The sequence below is a fragment of the Furipterus horrens genome, unplaced genomic scaffold (assembly GCF_987537825.1).
Source record: "Furipterus horrens unplaced genomic scaffold, mFurHor1.1.pri manual_scaffold_5, whole genome shotgun sequence".
Classification (NCBI taxonomy): Eukaryota; Metazoa; Chordata; class Mammalia; order Chiroptera; family Furipteridae; genus Furipterus; species Furipterus horrens.
The window spans coordinates 41,860,066-41,881,680 of record NW_028327175.1 but is presented as its reverse complement, the minus strand read 5'-3'; the positions used below and the strand labels follow the sequence as shown (position 1 = coordinate 41,881,680).

The 21,615-nt window shown below is 38.2% G+C and overlaps 1 protein-coding gene across 1 annotated transcript in view; it reads right to left on the bottom strand.

The window, feature by feature from the left end:
• The window catches only part of MAST4 (microtubule associated serine/threonine kinase family member 4), a 166,932-nt gene that overhangs the window by 34,453 nt on the left and 110,864 nt on the right, over window positions 1-21,615 (bottom strand). Inside the window, exons 9-15 of the mRNA XM_090276340.1 lie at window positions 20,464-20,596; window positions 15,513-15,580; window positions 13,113-13,198; window positions 6,206-6,414; window positions 4,279-4,417; window positions 2,723-2,855; window positions 1,681-1,846 (exon numbers count right to left, since the gene is read on the bottom strand). Of these exons, the coding sequence (XP_090132466.1) occupies window positions 1,681-1,846; window positions 2,723-2,855; window positions 4,279-4,417; window positions 6,206-6,414; window positions 13,113-13,198; window positions 15,513-15,580; window positions 20,464-20,596 (934 nt within the window). The remainder of the gene's footprint in view (window positions 1-1,680; window positions 1,847-2,722; window positions 2,856-4,278; window positions 4,418-6,205; window positions 6,415-13,112; window positions 13,199-15,512; window positions 15,581-20,463; window positions 20,597-21,615) is intronic.

Sequence of the window (21,615 nt, the reverse complement as noted above, 5' to 3'; positions counted from 1 at the left end):
TCAGGTGGTCAGTCATCCAGGGATCAGCAGAGTAAGACTTTCTCTCCTATGATCCTCAGTCACAGAGTTCTGCAGCTCCAAGAAGCAAAAAGTAATTTTGTAAAAATAACTCTTTCTAGCCCTGACTGGTGTGGCTTAGTGGGTTGGGTGTCGTCCTGCAAAGCGAGAGGTTGCTGGTTCAATTCCTGGTCAGGGCACATGCCTGGGTTACAGGTTCAGTTCCTGGTCAGGATGTGTATAGAAGACACTTGATTGAGGTTTCTCTCTCACATCAATATTTCTCTTCCTCTCTCTCCCTCCCTTCCCCTCTCACGAAAAATAAATAAAATCTTTAAAAAAAAAAAAAAAACCATTTCTAGAGACAAAGGAAAGGTCAAATGCTAATACTGAGAAAAAAATCCAAGGTAATCATAGTAATGAAAGTATTTAAAATCTGTCATAAATATTAGACTATGCTCTACATTCTGAAGGAGTTTGCCTGAAGATAGGTGGGCATGCTTGTGTGTATGGAAACGCAATAAAAACATGAATTATTTCCACGTGCGCCTGCCTCTAGCTTCCTCTGCTGCACTTTAAAATGATTTGGAAAATAAAACATGAATATGCATCTGAGCCGTAAGGCATCGAGAACAAAGCCAGCATTTACTGCTTGTGTTAATTAAACAGTTGATTCCTCTTGCCATTTAGGTCTTGGCATATCAGAAAACAGCCTAGTTATAAATCCATAAACAACTCAGATATTCACTGCAGGCAACTCACAAATCTACTTTGTTAAAGTTTACAAATATGTCTGACTTGCAAAGTCAGTGACAGAAAATAATGCCGTGGTTTAAAGGGCTCCAAAATGAAAATGTCCCCTATTTCCCGTGTTGGATGCCACAAGGACAGTCCAGAATGGACTAGAAGTAGGTGAAAAAGATATCAATAATCACTGACAAATTCTGAGATAGAGAGGCCTTTTTCATCTATGCTTAGGGGAAATTTATAAAAACAGCAGGTAGGGTAGTAATAGAGCCTATTTAATTATCATTTAAGTTTTGTCACAAGCCACCTAACAAAGCTAGGGTCAGCTTGCAGGTTAATATCTAAAGGTTATTGAATTTTAAATGAAAGATGAACAGCTGTTACAGAAATAACATTACACCATAACAACTACCAGTGAAATCATTAACAGTCTGTGGATTAAATCTGCTTCCTTCCCATTGTCATTATTTATCATTTGGTAGACATTTGTTTCAGGATTTATTACACTTTTGTTAATTTCTTCATTGTGCCTTTAGCATTTTTCCAGCTATGTAAATGTTACCCACATTCACCTTCTCTTCCCTGGTGCCACTTTGCTATTATGGAAAGGAAGACTGGACAGCAATGAACTCATTTGCAAGTCTCACACCAATTTGTTTTTGCTGAAAAGCATGCCATAAAAATTGGTAATATTGCCAGTACATTTCCAAATTCCATGTTAACAAAACTTCCTCAGATCACTTTTCAACCCAAATTGCTCTCTTGGTATTGTGAAAGTCAATTACGTGCTATGATGAGTGAGTTCTTTTAATTTGTTGGCTAAACTGTTTGATAAAGGTTAACATTTCAGTAATAAATACGGCGATAACTTCATAAAATTACATTAAATAGCTGCTTCCCAACAGTGGCTTAAAGACAGCTCCTGATGATATTTACCACTGATGACTTGTCCAAATAGCTCTTCTGGAGTGTCCCCAAAGAACGGCACACATCCAACCAGAAATTCGTAGAGGATAATCCCCATGGCCCACCAGTCCACAGGCTTCCCATAGCCCTGCCGCAGAATCACTTCTGGTGCAATGTATTCAGGTGTGCCACACACCTAAAAGATGATTGCAATATTAGAATAATGGCAATATTAGACATGAATTAAAATGAGCAAGATGGCTAAACATCAATTATCTTGCCTAGTGTGCACCTGCTCAACCACATGGAACCACATGGACAAAGAATGTAAGAACAGCAATTCTAAGCGGGTATCCCTAATACTAAAGGCCATAAATTATTTAAACACAAAAAAAGGAAGTTTAAAATTCTACTCTAATGTCCAACTATTTGTAATGTGTCATTTTAAATCAATCACTTGACCCTGTTCAGTAGTTTTACTTAGTTTACAATATTAAAAACACTTGTAATCCTTAAATTTAAAATCGTGTATTTTTTATCTGTCACTTTCAGAGATAGTTTTAGCATTTGTATGGCCAAAATATATTCACACCCTGGTCACTTCATAAAAGCATGACAATTGAGATGTGTTTACCTTAAGTAACCGTACAATGAACAGACTGTGGGCGCATGGTAATGAGGCATGCTTAAAGGGAAATGGGCCATGGCTCGGAATTTAGTGCCCGTGATTGTGCAATGCATCATGAGTTTCACAAGTACTCTACTGAGACTCCTGAATTCCTTACAAAAACAGTTTTCCATTTGTCTCTCTCACACTCTCACTTATGTGCAATTAGGTCGTTCGTCTCGCTAACAGACCATAATGTTGGGGGAGGAATGTGGAGGAATGGACAGTTCAAAGAGGCCCAGGGAGAAAAATGGAGGCAATTTGCACTCTATTAAATGTAAGGCTTATACAGACATCTAAACCCCAGTACTAATGTGAAGATGGCCTACACAAGTCGATTAGGAAGTTCACTGGCAATATCGTACTTGGTATTTCCCTACAGAACTGAACAGCATGCAAGCTTACCTGTTTGTCTAGGAATTCTCGAGCATCCTTTTCAATATGACCCTCGTAAAGATTGGTAGTCATGCTCATTAGTCCCACCTTGGATAATCCAAAATCTGTCAGCTTTATGTGCCCCATGGAGGTGACCAGCAAACTATGAAGCAGAAAGACATATATTACAATACTCACTGTGAATATCATTCTCATTTTGTTTTGTTTTGGTTTTTTTTTTCGTTTTTTTTAGCTTTCTCCCTCCTCTCTTGTCAACTGTAAAACTATTTAGTATATAGGTGTCAACTTTATTAGAAACCCAGCCTGGGAAGAGAGAAAGTCACAGGAAGATGTGAAATACCTCCATCTGGCAGCTGAGCATAATTCACAAGGGAGGGCCAGAGACTAGACCCAGCTCATTCTGGCTGGAGCAGCCACATGCAATGTCATCTACAACCTAAAACTCTTAGACAAATTCAAGTGTGGAACACTGACATCTATTTTCAGAATAAGAGAACAGAAGAGAAAGGGCTACCAATAATATACCATGTCACACATCAGGAACTAAGATAAGCAACCCATCTGTGACTCAAATGAGACATAAGAAACTTGGACAAGAAAATGTAGTATTATTTAAGATCTCAACTCTTGGCTTGAATTTAAATTTCTACTCATTAAGCACAAAACCTACATTCCTTATACATGCAACAAATTCACATTTGACAGCTTTATGAGTTTATATTTAAAAATTCTTTCATTTTAGGGAGAAAGTTGAAATTTTAATTAATTAAAAATTAAAAGACTAAGCAGTTGGGAGGGAAAGCTATTGAAAGGAAATATGTTAAAATTTTAATAGTTTTCTTTGCTTGGTAATGTTGTGCATTACCAAAAATATTTAAAGAAAAAGGTTTCTCTCTCTGTTTTTCTGCACTTCCCAAATTTTCTGGAATGAACATGATTTAAATTTATCATACAATCTTCTGTACTCATAAAAAATATACATATTAACATGTGACACATTTAGAGTCTTTTCAAATTAGTAGAGAAAGCATGAAACATTTAATAAGTGGTGTCAAGATGAATAGCCAGTCATTTGGAGAAAAATAGTCTCTCGGTATCTCAAATCAGATACCATAATGAACTCTAGATAGACTGAAATTTTTTAAATTAAATGATGAGTAAAATAGAATATAATATCAAGCATATCATTTTTCAGAAGGGAAGGATTACCTAAGTACAATACCAAAAGCAGAAACTATCCAGAAAACTAGTAGCAGTTTAGGTAGCTATTCAAAAGTTTATATGACAAAGAGTTTTAAAAAATTAACTAAGCCTGGCTTTATAATCATCCTTTTGTTTTTCATTTCCTATAAGCTATTATTATAAGCATTACAACTTTTAAAGGATTACCATACTATTAAAATAATTCATTTGGGCACATTATGGGAGGATTTCAAAATATATAAAACAGCATTAAAAGAAAATAATTTTATAGACCAAGAAAACTTATATTATATATATATATATATATATATATATATATATATATATATATATATAAAGACATGTTTCATTAGTGTACATACTTGTCTGGTTTCAAATCCCTGTGTACAATTCCATAATTATGCAGATATTCCAAGGCCAGGACTGTCTCAGCGAAGTACATCCTGGCCATATCAACAGGGAGAGGACCCATGTTCTTCATTAAGGTAGCACAGTCACCCCCTTTAAAACACACAAAAGAAGACTGAGCAGGTATAGAATCAGCTAGGATTGAAGAAGACCATCAGTTTTGAGTGCAGAATTTTAAAGCAGAATGGCCTTTACCCACAGACACAGTATATCATATTCTTAAGTGGAGACTGTGTGTTAAGTAATCATGCTTCTAATTAAGATGTGGTGTGGAGAAAATACAGATTAAAAAAAACATATTTAAGAAGCAGTACTCAGAAGAGAGCAGGTTTGGCTCTGATGTAGAACTGAAATTTGAAAAACTGCTAGCATAATTTTAGAAACACGGTGACAATTAAAAAATTTCCAGTATAAAACATGGATTCTGGAATCAGGCGGCCTGAGTTCAAATCCTAGCCTCTGACTGCTCCAGGTGTGGAGATCTTAGGGAAACTCGTCTTGGTTCTTTCATCATTAATATCAGGAGAATAATAATGTCATTACTTTTAGCATTATTGTGAAGACTAAATGACATAATTTATGTAAAGAGCTGAGGATATTGTCAACACACTTTAAATACGCGATAAATGTTAGTTGTTAAAATAACCACAACAAAGTGTTAATAAAGCAAAGTACTGGTGTGGTAAAAAGAACAATGGGTGGAAATCAGACAAGCTGTGTTTATGTCTTACATCTACCACTAAATACCTAGTACGTTTACCCCCTTTCTTGGGTTTCAGTTCACTCATGTGCAAAACAAAAAGGGTGAACTATATGATATTTAATGTTTCTTCCAGTTTTATAGTTTTGGGATTCTGTTCAATTACAAGAACTTACATTAGATGCTTTAAAAATTGTTTTGGCCCTTGCTGATCAATTTATTTTATTATTAACAGTTAGATCAACAAGTCACAGCCATTCAAACATTCAGAAATTTCATATAAATCTGCTGAAAATAACATCACTCGGAGCACCTAAGCTACTTGGTAGACCACAAACAAACAAACAAACAAACAAAAGAAAATACAAAGGCTAGGTTTTCTTGAATCTTAAATATCTCCTTTCCCCTTATTCATTTTTAATTTCCTACCATAGACCAGAAAGGATATACTTGTTTTTTAAGTACGTTTATTAAAGCTGGGGATAGTGAAACAGGGGAGGGTTGGGACAGAAGCAGCAGAGAGAACCTAGGCAGGGCTGCTTTGGATCACTGAGAAAGTCACAGTGACAGAAATGTGCCAAGGCGGGGTTGCTGTCAGCTCACCGGAAAGTCAGAGAAAAGGGGGCCTTGGAGACAGGTTCAGGGGTTAGCCCAGGACGAGCTGCCACTGGCCACTGCTCCCCTGGCTGCAAGTCTCGTGGGGACCCTTAGAGTTTAGGAGATGTGTGCCTGTGGGGGAAGAAGGGTGAGGAAGAGAAGGGTGCAGGTGTGCTTCCAGGAGGGAGAGTGCTGAAATGATATACTTTTAATTCATTATTTAAGGGATCAATTGTAATGAATGCTTTTATGATGTACGATAATAAGTAAGAAAAATCCCATCACCTATATTCTAAGTTTAATGACCAATTGATAGAAGATAGAATTAAATGTTATTTAAAAAGAAAAACAACAACCTTTTCCCAAATAGCACTAATTTTCCCTTTGTTATAGTAGAGCAAGCAGGCTCTTTACAAGCAATTATCACAAGATAATGACAAGGAATACGGCCATCTCCCTGCCTGGCTTCAGTTTCTAGGTGCACACAACCATTAAGTTGCACAAACACAGAAGGCTTCAGCCACACAAATGAGCAAGGAGTTTCTGGGTACAGGTGTCATGTTCTCCGTGTCAGACGGATTTACCTTCCACATATTCCATGACCATGCACAGGTGGCGCCTTGTTTCAAAAGAGCAATACATGCTGACCACAAAGGGGTTCTCTGCAAAAGTCAGGATATCCCGTTCCACAAAGGCCTGCTGGATCTGGTTTCGGAGGATGAGGTTCTGTTTGTTAATCTTCTTCATGGCAAACCTCTGCCGGGATTCCTTATGCCGAACAAAGTAGACTGCCCTGAAAAGAAGCACAGGAAACCACGTGATCATCAGCTTTTTTTACGTTCACATGCGAGCTGGAATGCAACTCACACAGGCATGCTGGCAGCTACAAACACCCCGTTCCAGGCCAAAATCCTTTGGTTAGACTGCTTTAAAAAAAAACTGTTTCAATAAAGGTCATAGGTTATACATAAGACATCAAATCTATTTTCACTTCTGAAGGAAGAAAAGGAACAGTCTCCAGAATGGGCTGTTTTCCAACAGCTAGCTGATGTTCTCAGTTTTGCCACAAATAAAACAAAATCCAACATGTAAGTTAGAACAGGAAAGAATTAAAAGTACATACATATAATGAGAACAAAATCCTTTCTAACATTAGATATACATTAGATATTTTTCTCCATTGACTAAAGCAAATATTTTCTATATAATACCCTTGGAATTGGCAAAAGGACCACAGCATCTTAGAGTAGTTGGCTTCCAACTTGAGAGTAATTATTTCTTATGAAATTTCCAGATAAGTGAGAAGTGTGTAAATAGGTCATATGAGGCTGTCCCACAACCAAGAATAGTGTATTTCTTCACTACAGACCTTGGCATGAGTAACACCTGTGCTTGGTTCAACAGGAAATGCATTTCCCAATACAAAAGCGGGTCAATAATAATACACTGACTTCTGCACCATCCGATCCATGGCCAGGTGTCAGGCAACTTTATTGTAAAATGAGTAGGCTGGGCTGAATCTCTGCCGAAAGCCTCCCACAAAGAGAAGAGACTGACTTATTTTCCCCATGTTCCATGACCATGCGGTGGAATCCCTGAAGATCTGAATAATGTGGAGAAAAGGAATATTTAGGAGGAGGAGTCTTAACACTACCTGGAGTTGATGAGCAACAAGGAAAATGTCTTGGACTGCCTTTTCTCATTAGTTACTCACTTGTCATTACTGTGGAAGAATTCTCAGGTTAGGCAATGTTCTGATAAGGGGTAATTTACCTAAAGAACCATCAGTCATTAGAATTGTGTAATAGGTTACATAATGCTGCCCTACAACAAATGCAATGATCAAATAAGTAGTAGTTTTCCTAAAAAGCAATCAGTCACAGTGAGATCTATCCAGTGATCTGCCTCCTTAAACAAGAGGTTATTTGATCTGAGAGGCATTTTCCTTTCTTCATTTTCATTGTCCTTGAAATGAATGTAAGGGGACTAAGATGCCCTGTATTCCTGCTGAACCAGTATATCAGGGTGGTCCACTTACATAAACCTTAAGTATATTCAATCTCAGTTTCATTGATATTCACATTTCCCCCTTAAGTATTCAACTAGGAATTCATTTTTCTTTCAAGCTGTATATTTTTATTTTTGTCTTCTCTCTGTATCTATCTTTTCCTTTCATTCACAAAATTATACTATTTTTTGGGGGGGGTCTCTTTAAATGTTTTGCTTCACTTCTTCTCTTGTCGTTTCTTGGGTTATCTACTTCTTGTTTTACTTTCTATTAAAAAGCTCTCAACCACATTCTACATAACTAAGTCAAGGAATAAGGTGGTGCTATTATTCCCACAATACAACACACAGACACAGAAGCTGGCCAGCTGCTGCTCAGGGCTTTCTGCATGGGCCAGGACCGCTTCAAGGTGCGCCCAAACCTGGGCTTCCACCAGCGGGGCTTATTTCTTTTCCACACCTGTTTTTATGGCAGGCTTGATATCATGATTAACTAATTTAAACAAATATTTAAACTGATTAAACATGAGGGTGAAAAGGAAAAGCATTTCTGTTTATAAGAAAAGTAAACAGAATGTTTTGGAAAGTGAGTTACTAAATAAAATCCCCCATTGCTTCAGTATGGGTGAAAAGATTTCAAACCTGAAGAAAATAATAAAAATCTAGATTCCTATATTCATATTGCTTCAAGTTCTTCACCTTTAAAGAAGTTAAAATTGGAAAACAGAAACAACATATTATAAGTATGATTTATAGTGGTTATCTCGGGGTAAGAAGGGGAAGGGTCTAGTCAAGGAACTAGTATAAATGACCCATGGACATGGACAACGGGGTGGGGACTAACTGTGGAAGGAGGGGTGGGGAGGATGGGGAGGAGCAATGGGGGATAATGTGGGACAATTGTAATGGAAAAACAATAAAAAATAAATTAAAAAATATATACAGTGGTTGTTTTAAAAAGGCCTTATATCAAAAAGCTAGTAAATCCACATATATTTGGGTTAAATTAAAATGTTTAAAGTACATATCATTTTTTAATGATTTCCTACTTTGACCAACTTTTTAGTTAACCAACCAATTACTCATTCTTTCTAAACCAGGTTAAAGGCTTATATGTGTGTGTATATATATATATATATATATATATATACACATACACTTTTTCAATACTGATTGGATAAAACAAAAATCCAGAGAAAAGTTGAGTTTCTCCTACTCAGATATGGTAGCAGGACAGATACATGGGAGCATAGGAAATAGCCTGACCTTCCCTTCAAGGTAAGACAAGCACCAGGAAACAAATATTGTCATTAAGAGGAATTTTTGAAATAGAGAATCTATTTTCAATAAAATTTAGAATTCAAAATGTTAAAAGATAGTGTCTTTATGTTATCACCTGCCTATTCTGAAGAGTAGCAGGAACAGAGCTTACTTTCCATCTCTCCTTTAACTATGTGATATTGAGCAGGTTGAGTGCTGAGGGCCCAGACAGATGACATCATTAACTTCTCTGTTAGACTCTCAGAAGGTTGCCATTTTGATTTCCAATCAAGCATCAGCATTTCTCACATAAATAACTGTTCAGCAATATGTTTGAGAGCAACAGGAAGTAGAGGAAGGAGAATGGAGCTGTACCCAATTTTCTGAAAGAACAAAAGAGAATGATGGCTCAGGCCCAACTTGACCATCATCCCAACTAGGCTTTCGGGGGCACTGTGTAAAATATTGCTCCAATCTTTATTTTCAGATTTTGAGTTCACTGATTTGAGTCAAATTTGATTTGACTTTCTGCTTTCCTTTGCTATGATGTACTTAAAATAATCAATTAATCCTTTGGGAAATTTACCTAAACCTAGTGAAATTAATCCTATTAGTAGCTTGAGATCTCTCTGCCTCAGGACATGCCTATGTTGATCAAATTGTAAAAGTCAACTAGACTTCCTAATTTGCTGTAGCTGGATTTCTGTTTATTTGTTGTCTTATATTCTGTTTTTTACATTTCTGTACTGTTTTGGAAATATTATTCTTAATGCTGACATTTGTTTGTTTAGTAATAATTGTTATCTTTCATATGCACCTTTCCTCCTTTCCTGTTAGTTAATGTTCCAAATGTACTTTAAGGAGTGAGGGAGAGGGGGAGGGAGAAAGGGAGGGAGGAAGGGAGGGAGAGAGAGAGAGAGCAGGGTGGAGAGAAATTGAAAAAGAGAAAACAGAGAGGCTGACACACAGAAGCCAAAAAACAGACATCTAACGCTGTTAAGCATCACTGTAAACCTCCCAGGATTAGAAAACTGGAGTGAAGTGATTCAGCCCACATTTCTCTGCTTTCTGGCCCCTAGGGTTATTTTCTCTGAAAAAGCTGTTTCTGTCTTTCTTTTCCTACACTGACCTCCCTGTGAAGAGAAAAATTCAAGGGTGGGAGTAGATGCAGGGATCAGGGCAGCCAGGGGCCCTGGTTCTCTCTGAGCCAAGTTACACTTCACCCATGCAGAACTGAGGTGTGGGACTGTGTGTCTGTGCGCGGGGTGGGGGTGGGGGTGGGGGGGTGGAATGAGCTGCCGACAGGATCTGGAGCAGAATAAATCAGTCCTATCGGGAGTGTGAATGTCTAATGCGTATAAAATTATGCATGAGTCTGAGAGCCCGATACATGAATCTGTGCAAGCAAATCTGCATGTGGGAATGATAGTGTACGTACTGGAGGAAAGCTGAGAGGAAAGGCAATGGGGAGAGAATGTGTGGGAACAGGGACACCGTCAGCGGGTCCATCTCCTGACCTTTGATGGGTAAAAGGGAACAACATGCATCAAGGCGAGAATGTAAAGCAGAGTGAGGAAGAAACAATGTGCCTTTCAAGTTTCGTTTTTTTACTTTTTAGAAATTTTAATCAATTTTATGCTTTGGTTTTAAAAACATTAAGAGTTGTTAATTTAGGCCCCAGCTGCTGTGGCTCAGTGGATTGGGCGTCGGCCCGCGAGCCAAGTGTTGCTGGTTCGATTCCCAGTTAGGGCACATGACTTGGTTGCACGTCAGGTCCCCAGTTGGGGGCGTGAGTGAGAGGCAACCACACAGTGATGTTTCTCTCCCTCTCTTTCTCTTTTCCCCTCTCTCTAAAAATAAAATAAATAAACAAACAAATAAATAATTTTTTTAAAAAAGTTGTAATTTAAAAATCCAAGTGAAAGTGCTCAACTGAAGACCTGTACACTCCAATTAACATGGCCAGAAGTTATAGAAAAAGAACACTTCACGTCAGGAAAGAGCTCTGCTTGGAATCAGTCTGTGGCCACGCCGCTGAACCTCTCCCCCCACATCTAAGAGGAAGTAATATTAACTGCCGAGCAGGGCTCTTGGGGGAAGAGAGCATAAAGAAATGAGACAGTGCCTGGTACACGCTAAGTGTTAGCTCTTTACAAAGTGTTACATTGGCATAGAGAGATGTTTCACTTCCAGTCAGTCATCTGAAACATGTTGAACAGAGAAGGAAATCAGATGCTTATCAAATTAGCAAATTGGCTTTATAACTTGAATTGTCACTAAGTAGTTAGTTAAGAGAAACCACAAGTTTTAGCACGTCAGGTAAGAAGCCCTTCCTAATGAGAGGGCTCATTCCCAACAGAACCAATTTTCAAAATCAGTGTCACTCTGAGTCACTGCCGTGAGCACTACACTGTCACAGAGATGTCTAAGAAAGCCTCTGGCAGCTCCAGTTCATCTTCCCATAGAGGGATCTATTTGCTCAGTAGTACACATAAGCCTGCAATCAGCATCTTGACTGGGTGGACCAATGGGTGTAGCTCCATTCAAATCCAAATTAGAAGTAATTAATACATAAAGGAAATCTGTCAGAAATGTAACAGAGAGATTAAATCAAAGAAGGGCAAAAGAAAAAAAATGTTTTAGTTGATTGGCGGAGGCTCCTGCAGGCAGCTTGTGAGCCCATTAATGACTTGGCCTGCATCCTGCGTGTTTACTGATTCACAGCTTGTTTAACTTCTTGTATATTCCCAACCATTCCCCGAAGTGTGATATACCTCATCTACTATCCTGTGATTTAATTGCACTACAAATGAGTTTACTCAACCAATTAAAACTCCAAATACGGCTAAGATCTAGGTCCACGTTTTATAAAAATGGTGCTTCACAGATCATCTCTTTCCAGAATTCCACTGTCAATTAAACCTAGCAGTGCTCAAATCCACAGGCCCATTAAATCAAAGTCACGTCTTCTCCCTAATGAAGGAAGAAATCCTCAAGGGGTCTCCAAAACTAAAAAGACCTAAAAACAAATAGTAAACAAACAAAACCCACAAATAACAATATTCTGAAGTAGAAAAGTTTCAATGAGATCCTTAAAGGAAATATCACACACACACACACACACACACACACATACACACACACAAAATCAGAGAGCATTTGTGAGCCACATCAGGAAATACGCCATTTGATACAATCCTGAAAGCAAATCAGTGAAGCGTAGGAATAACTCACAAATATTTAAGTTCTTCACTAAATTAATGGTGTGGAAAATATCAGAGGCAAAAAAAAAAAAATTGTCAGAAGAAACATCCCTGGTAGCACAACAATTACTTTTATCTCATCTGCTCACATGTGAGATAAATGACAATAAATGTCCAGGAGATTGTTCACTGCTGTCCACATACTGATGGAACTGGGATTAATACTTAATTAAACTAAAGTTCTTGGGTCATCTAAAATGGATCAGGATGTAGTTTGTGTACTAATTACCCTTTAAAACTATTTATTAGTAACTCAAAAGGATCAGTATTGACCCTTTGCCATGAGAAGGAAGTCATGTGTCTATAAAAATGGATTAAGGAAAAGGAACCACTGATGTCATAAGATTGTAACACAGAGTTCAACTGAACAACAATCCTGGTATAATATAAAGACTAAAAGAAATGTATTGCTCTTAATTTTCAACCAGCCTTCCTATTTAAGTATTAATACTTCCTTACTCGGTTGGCTGCCGATCAGTCAGGAAGTAGTGGCTAATTCTCAAGCAGTAATGCTGTGTATGAACTTATACATATTCAGATATCCATAATATTTTATTGAGATACTAATATATATTCAGACACATATATATCTAGATGTGTATGTTTATCTATACATATATTCATACATATACATATATCTGTATCAAAGAGATAATTACTTCTGAACCCAAAAGAGCAAAGAGGGAGAAACAGACATATGTAAAAAGTTTCTTTTACTTTATAAATTTTTACTCTTAAAGTCATACTCTCTGATCCTGTAAAATAACTCCTAGGGTCCCTGATATGTTTCTGATGATGTATCCCATAAAAAATTATTCTGACTGCATGTTATACACATCAGTGAAGGGGCAATGATCCAAAAACTGAAGTTCCTATAGAATATCTATTTGGGATAAGATAAAGTGAAGCAAATATTACCCTAGTGTGTTAAAATACAAGAAAGTTTTCTTGAATTACTCACCCATAGGCTCCATTGCTAATCAATTTAATTGTTTCAAAATCACTTTCCCGAGGTTTCCTTCGAAGTTTCAGGGAAGTATTAGAGCTCTTGGAAACAAAATATGGAAAGTTAAAAGCTAGTTGAGAATTCAAGAACATGATTTTAATAGCCAAATATATAACATTTCAATTACACGCTCTGTTTAATATGTTAGGTGTTGTATTCTAGCAGAGGAACCTGGGGGACAGCTTTAAAGATCAATTTTCCAGAGCAGTGCTGATAAACCACTCCTCCCAACAATCTCTAAGTTTCACGTAAGTGAACCCAGTTTCCAGGAGATGAAGGCACCAAGTGTTTGAAAATTCCCAAATTTAATTTACCTCTGTTACCTATTCAGGTTAGCCTCATCCTAATCTTTTAAAGTTTGAGATTGAAGTCCAGAATGCCAAACCTTCCTTCTGGTTTCAGTTGGCCAGAAAAGAAAAGAATGGGCTGGAGTGGCTGTCAGTGATGCTGCGGCTTCTCTGCCCCTGAGCAGAGCATGGCTATTTCATTCCTGCGGCAGCCTTTCTTGCTGGGAGAAGGTAGTTGTCAATTCATGGGACCTCCAAGCACAGGCTATCTTGCCTTTCTTTACTGGCATGCCATAAGTCTTACCATGGTTTAGATAACAATTTTCAAAAAGACAGCTCTTTAAAAAGTTCAGTTCGAAGGACAAGAACAAATAAAGTGCTTAAAATTTTTTTTTTTCTCATAGCCCATGTCTTCTTAACATTGAACGGGTTTTACCAGCCTCTGTGCTACTTCTGCAGAGCCTGGAATGCCTTTCCTATAATTTTGGAAGAAACCCAATCCTCCCCCATTCAGAGTTGTCATTTGCTGACTCTGTCATTCACTCACCTTTGGAAAACTTGGGTACCCAGCTTCCCACACTTCTCTCTGCTCCCATTCCCTTGCCATCTGGGTGACTTCAGCATCTACACAGATAACTTACCCAAGACCCTGGCCTCTGGGCTGCTTGACCTCCTCAACTCAAACAACCAGCTCTCTCCTGTCTCTCCCCTGGGCTTCTGGCCATAAGACCTGGATCTAGTAATTACCTGCCAATGCTCCATCTCAGAAAATATAACTCAACACTGGGACCCACTTGTCTCATTAAGCCTTCCCTACCCGAGAGTGAGCTCATTTATGCCCATGGATGACTCCTAAGTCATTTAGACCTCCACTTAAACCTCCCCAACCAAGTGCCAAAAGATACCACACCCTATATATAGCTGCTAGTCTGATGGCTTTTCTTGGATGTCTCAAAGGTACTTTGGTCTCAACACATTCAAAATTATGACAGTTAAAATAAAACAAAAACAGCTACCATTTATTTAGCACTGACTATGTGGTGCTGTCCTGAACATTTTACACAAACTCTCTCATTTAATCTTGTATATCTAGTCTACAGATAGAGAAACTGAGGCACAAAGAGATCCCACAGTTAGTAAGAGGTGGAGCCCGGTTTCAAATCTAGCAATCTGACTCCAGAGCCTGGATTCGCAGGCTACCCTGCTGCCCCTCTTTCCTGACTCCCCCTAGCCTGCTCCATCCTGGTTCCTCCTCTGCTGCTTGTAATTTGGGAGAAGAGCAGCAGCAGCAGCAGCAGCAGCAGCATCCAGCACCTCTCACCTGTGCCGCAGCATCAGCCTCTTCACTGGCTACCCCGTGGTGACCCCTGCCTGCTCCCCATGCAATCTGTGTGATTTTTTCAAGCTACAACTCAGATTCGGTATCTCCCTGTGAGCTTCCCCCCCACCCCAACCCCGCATACCCATATATTTCTTCCAAAGCTCAATAGCTTCCCATTGTTCTTTGAAAGAAAAAAATGGACAAAGATGAACAAGGACCTCTGTGTCCCGTTTTCAACCAAGCTCTCTAGTCTCTCCAGTGTCCCTTGCTCTTAATCCTCGGATACGCTCTGCTCCCTTGTGTCACAGTCTTTGTCCATGACAGTCCCTTGGCTGGGAATGTTCCCTCTGCCCCTTCTCATCCTAGTAACACCTCACATCTCAAACTCAGATGTCATTTCTGTGGGAGATCTTTTGGGAATGGCAAGACTAATGCGAATCTCTCCATATTATGTCCTATTAGCCCATAGCCCTTTTTCTTCATAGAGCTTATTTGAGTTTATCACTTAATTGTTCTTGCATGATTTCTCTGTATTTTATTATCTCTTAGTAATGAATGCAACACTTCATTGGAAGCCAAGATCCTTTCTCTTTGAAGAGAGGGGCTAAAATTTTATGCCTACTGTCTTGCCCATGGAATCCACAATAAATATTGGTTGAACAAATAAAGTTAATTAACACAGCTAAAAATCTCCAGATGCCACATACAGAAAAACCAACATCATATTTCATCAAGAAAGATACTTACACTCACTGATTCATCTGTTTCTGGTGTTTCTGCTGTCCCGCTATTATAGTTTCCCAACTGAGCCATTTCTAATTTAAAAAAAGAAAAAAAGCAAAGTTTAAGAAAATAGGGCAATTGCAATTAGACAAGATTACCATGCTGAAACAATGGAAAAATGATTTTTCCAATATTAAAAAAAAAGGAAAAATTAACTCTATGCTCCAATGAACCCATGGGAAAATCTTAAATTCAGAATGGCAAGAGCCAACAACTGACAATTAGGAATTGTTCATTACAAGTCCTTCCATGGACCATCCTTCCCTTCCTTCCTTCCTTCCTTCCTTCCTTCTTTTCTTTCTCTTCCTTCCTTCCTTCCTTCTCTCCCTCCCTCCCTCCTTTCTTTCTTCCTGCCTTCCTTCCTTCCTTTCTTTCATCCGTATATTGTATTGGGTGGTCACCACCTCAAGTCAAGTCTCCTTCCAACCAATACCATTATCTCTGCTTTATCCTCTTCTACCTTCCCCATCTCCCTTTCCCTCTGGTAGTCACCACACTGTTGTGTGTGTGTATTAGGTTTCTTTCTTTCTTTCTTTTTTTTTTTTGCTTAATGCCCTCACCTGTCTACCCAGCCCCACCCCCACAGCTGTCAAACTGTTCTCTGCATGAGTCTGCCTCCATCTTGTTTGTTTATTTTGTTCATTAGATTCCACGTGTGAGTGAAACCATATGGTACTTGTCTTTGTCTGACCGGCTTATTTCACTCAGCGTAATGTTCTCCAGGCCCACCCATGCTGTCACAAGGGTAAGTTTTCCTTCTTTTAATGGCTGAGTAGTATTCCATTGTGTACATGTACCACAGCATTTTTATCCACTCATCTACTGATGGGCACTTGGGCTGCTTCCACAGCTTGGCTACCGTAAATAACACTGTTATGAACATAGGGATGCATATTCTTTTGAATTAGTGTTTCCAGCTTCTTCTAATATATTCCCAGAAGTGGAATCACTGGGTCATAAGGCAGTTTTATTTTTAATTTTTTAAGGTAACTCCATATAGTTTTCCAGAGTGGCTGCACCAATCTGAATTCCTATCAACAGTGCACAAAGGTTCCCTTTCCTCTGCATCCTCGACATTTGTTTATTGATTTATTAATGATGGACATTCTGACAGGTGTGAGGTGTTATCTCATTGTGGTTTTAATTTGCAAATTTTCTGATGATCAGTAACATTGAGAACTTTTTCATATGCCTATTGGCTATCTCTATGTCCTCTTTGGAGAAGAGTCTATTCAAGTCCTTTGCCCATTTTTAAAATTGGATTGTTTGGGTTTTTTTTTTGTGTTTTGTTTTATAAATTTTGGATATTAACCCCTTACCATATGTATCATTGGCAAATATGTTCTCCCATTATGTGGGCTGTCTTTTCATTTTGTTGATGATTTCCTTTGCTGTGCAAAAACATTTCAGTTTGATGTAGTCCCATGGAACCTCATTTCTTATGAACACCTAGACATGGGTACTTTAGAGCTGGGCCTCTGCTCTAGCTAACAGGATTCACTGGTTAACAAAATCACTGCAGCTTGGAACCAGTTTGGGGGAGGGGGGGCAACAATTTTGCTTATCATCAGATATCCAAGATAGGCAAGTCTTCCCAGTCTCTGACAGGCATCAGAGAAGGACTAACTACAGCTCAGAGATGATTCTCAACTTGTAGTGAGCATCTCTGCTTCCATTCCTTCACATCCACTAAGATATCGCCCACCGAGTACCTTAAGAATTTGCAGTTTGTCAGAAAGGAAAAATAGTAATGGTTAAGAGGGATTTGGAAATGAAAAGATGTGGGTTACCACCAATATCATCACTTACTAGTGACCTTGTAACCTCAGGCTCTTACCCTGTAAGATGGCAACAATATTATACTTTTTTTAGAGCTTTTCTTGAATATTATTTATAAAAATGCAAGCAAAGCTCAGAGCATGTTGAATAACAAAAATGAAGTGCTCATTGAATGTTGACAGTTATTTTAATATTACTTAATTTCTCATGCAGTCAATCCTGGGCTAGATGCCACATGCTTGACACCAGCTCAAGTATCACACTGGCTGTGTAGATAAAAGAGACAAAGGCATCTAATTATTCAACCCACACTGGAATGCATCCTTGAAGACTCAAATCTAATTCATTTTACTGTATATTTTGGGTGTGTGTGTATGTGTGTTTCTTTTTTTTTTTTGAAGATTTTATTTATTTTTTTAGAGAGGGGGAAAAGGAGGGAGAAAGAGGGAGAGAAACATGACATGCGAGAGAAAGTGATCCAAGCAGTGCTCTCTCTCACACCCCTGGACCACAACCCAGGCATGCTCCCTGACAGGGAATTGAACCAGCATCCTTTTGGTGTCGGGCCGGCGCTCAATCCACTGAGCCACACCAGCCAGGGCTCATTTTGATTTTTATATGTAAAAAGACACAATTTAAAAAATGAAATAAATAAAATAAAAGGTTTTCTCCAAACTTCGATAGGGCAGGATCACCGGTAATTTGTGCCTTCTAATATTTTAAAACTTGAACATGTATAACAAAACGTTACAGTTTTTAGTTACCATATATATTTTTGTGTGCATCTAAAGTTATTTCTTAGGCTCTAATTGCATATATTTCATGTTCTTATAATGTCCATCTTGGGGAGAGAGTACATTTGAAGCAAAACAACAACGGAGCATTGCCTTTGAATAAAAAGAAACTCCAGATTCAATAATAACTGGAGACTGACATTCACTTTGCCAATTTACCTGTAAGGAAAATTCAAGAATAAAAATGAGCTCAGGACAAAGTGTATGCTTTCTTGGTGTCATTCAAATGCTGTCGACAACCTATGTGGCCAGCACCATAGAGATATGAGCAAGGAGCTGAACTAAAATGTATTCGATTTGGAGAGGCTTTCAAGAAAAGGAGTGGTTTTAATATTGTTTAAATAAAATTAAACATTGCTACACCTTGGGTACAGAGGTGAGCTCATAGGACCCTGACAACAACCCTTTGGATACGTACGACTATTACTCCATTTCTACGAACAGAACACCAAGGCACAAACAGGCTGGCTCACCAATAGCATCCTCAAGGTCACACAGCCCGCAATGCTGGCCGCCAGGGTGCAGTCCTGAGCAGCCCCACGCCAGACCCTCACTCCTTACCTTCAAAGGTCAGGCTTTAGGTATGTTAGTGAAAAGGGAGACAAGGAGGGGAAGAAAATATAGACCAGAGTTTGTAATGATCACATCTTAAGTGATAACAAACAGATTAAAACCTGTCCTCAGACATGACTCAAGAAAACTGAAACTTGTCAAAGATCACTATTAATTTTTTTAGATTATATGAAGGTACATAAATGGGCCTCAGATTATTCACCTACCAAGTTCAGTCTATAGCGGTATTTGCTGCAGGTAAGAAAACTGTGAAGAGCCCACTCAGTGTACAGTTCAAGGGCTGACACAGACTTATCTATTCCAGCGTGAAGTGTCACTATAATGTACTTTGACAGCCTCCCCCACTCCGATTATTTTCATAAGGAAACAAATTAAAAAGTGGTTCTGTTTTAAATAGAATTTCTGCTAAATATCTATTATCTGGGATATACATATTATGTGCAAGCAGTGGGTAGTAATGGAATGGAACCAAGAGTCAGCTTTTGAAGCAGGGACCTGAGGCATCATTTTGTAATGCCTGAAGAGATTTTTAAAACTCATCTAAATACCATTAAACATCTGCCCTTTTTATTTATTTCATTGATTTAAACCATTTCTGAAGATTCATGATTCAAAAAGGTAAAGATGGTAATTTACAAGCCACGGGGAAAAATCTCTCCCCAGGGAACTTTTCAGAAAAGCAGCCACCGGTTTCTGATAAGTGCTGAATCTGTTGTGGTATTGTTTTCAGTACAGCATACATTTTTCTGGCATTATCTCCCAGGAATGCATGCATCATTTCCTGGGCAGCAAAGATCCGATGGCCATACGGGCAAACAAAGCAGGGTGATAGGGGAGCAGGGAAGAGAGCAGCAGGTTCCCCGGCTGTAGACGGAAAAACGTCTGTGCTAACAGCTACCATCATCACAAACAACTTACCAAGACAAACACTGTTTGCAAATTCAATTTAATGAACCAGAAGACAATTTTGAATAAAGGAGTTTATGATTGTTTTTGAGTCTTTTTAGGCAGTACATAACCTAAATGCTTTAAATGACAATCCTAAACAATAAAGAGCATGAAAAGGAAGGGGAGGAGTTATTTTCCAGTATTAGATTAAAAAAAAAGAAAATCACTAAGAGAGTGTTTCTTCTTCTGTGTATTTAATAATATCAGACCTGTTTTTCATTTGAATCAATCATAAATCCTTATATAAGCTTTAAGAAACAATTTTCTCCACTGGCTTTCTTCTATTATTATGGCATTTGGGGACAAGTAAGCAAAAACAAACAAACAAAAAACAAGAAGAAAACATCGTCCAACACTGTACCCAATTTAAAGTAAGTAAGCTATCATTAGTTACCTTACTCCCAAATTACTTTAAATGTAAATGTCACTTTTATATTAATTATAATTATTTTCTTTAGCAACATTCTTAAAATTAAGAGCACCCTTGAAAAGAACTCAGTTGAGCTTTGCAAGAGGAAAAAATACTCAGAGAAGATTGAAATCTAAGCCTTTCCGGGACACTGGCATTGCCAAGCTGACAGGCCACTAGGATTTCAAGGCTGTCCCCACACTCTAGGTGAACTCAAAGTGGGGCACGTTCACTTGTTCCTCAGGACTCAACTTGTAGCATTTTCCTTCAAACCACAATTGGTCCTCAAACTTGGACTTTTCAATAGACAGAGCAAAAATTTGAGGAAAAAAAATAAAGATTTGTCATTAAGTTCTTCTATGAGGTCATGGTGCATAAGCAATTGAAAGGTCAGCCCAACCAAGGTACTCACCTTCCAAAGGATCCTTATTGAGCCCCAGCTGGCTGATGATGTACCTGGGAATGTCAGTTTTAATACCCTGTCCTTCTTTTGCATGGCCCTCCGCTGCTTCTAATAGGTAGTAAAATTCTTCAGGATCAAATTCCTAGCAGATGACAAATCACAGGGGGATACTTCTATGAGCCAAAACTGTTTAAGGTTTTATTACTTAAGTCCCATTCACCATCAATTCCTGGATATACATTGTTGTGGGTTACTTAGGCAGAAAGGAGGCAAGTGGCTTTAAAAAGTATATAATTCCCTCTTCATATTCGAAGTCTAGTCATTTTTCTGAGACAAGACATTTATGTACTTGGTAACCCAAACAAAATAACCATTTCCAATTTCCTAGTAATCCAACTTGGAAGGTACTACACTAGCTCCACTTCAGACATCTATCATACTGAAAATAAACAGGTCTGAATTTTTAGATGTGCCTTTTTAGCAAAGTTTTAAAATCTGGAAATCTCATCCAGAAGATTCAGTTTCTCTCTTCACACAAATAGCTACACACAAAAGAAGTAATGTTAGAACACATTTTGTCAAAGGTTTTGCAGGAAACTCCCTTAGTACAGAGGTGTCCAAAAATATTAGAAAGTAAAAGCTAAAAATTGTCACTTTTTATCAGTAAACTCTAAAATTAAGTGGTTAACATTCATATAATGTGACAGTTAAGAAAGAAAAATACAAAATTAGTGCTTCCAATTACCTCTGCCCATTTGAAAAAAAAATGACAGCACATTTTCCTATGTTTTTACTTTCATCGGCGTCTGTTGCTTCTAGCATATAGTTAAAAGCTTTAGGATCACATCACTCTAGATGGATGCCATGGATTTATGTGTTGTAAACAATTATACTCACAGATTTAAAGCACACTTGTTACTTTCAGTTATGCTTCCTGGTTTTCCCCTCAGAACTTTTCCTATTTTAATTAATATCCCAAGTAGGCAATTTTGGAATCTCAGGGTTTCACCTGACAATTATTTAAGCATTTCTAAAGACTGTTAAAATAATAATAAAATAAAAGCTTGCTGCAAATGGAGTAAAGCCAAACCCATGTATATACTCGGTGCCCTTTATATAGACCTACACTGACGGACAGGGCAAGCCTGGAAATACAAGCGC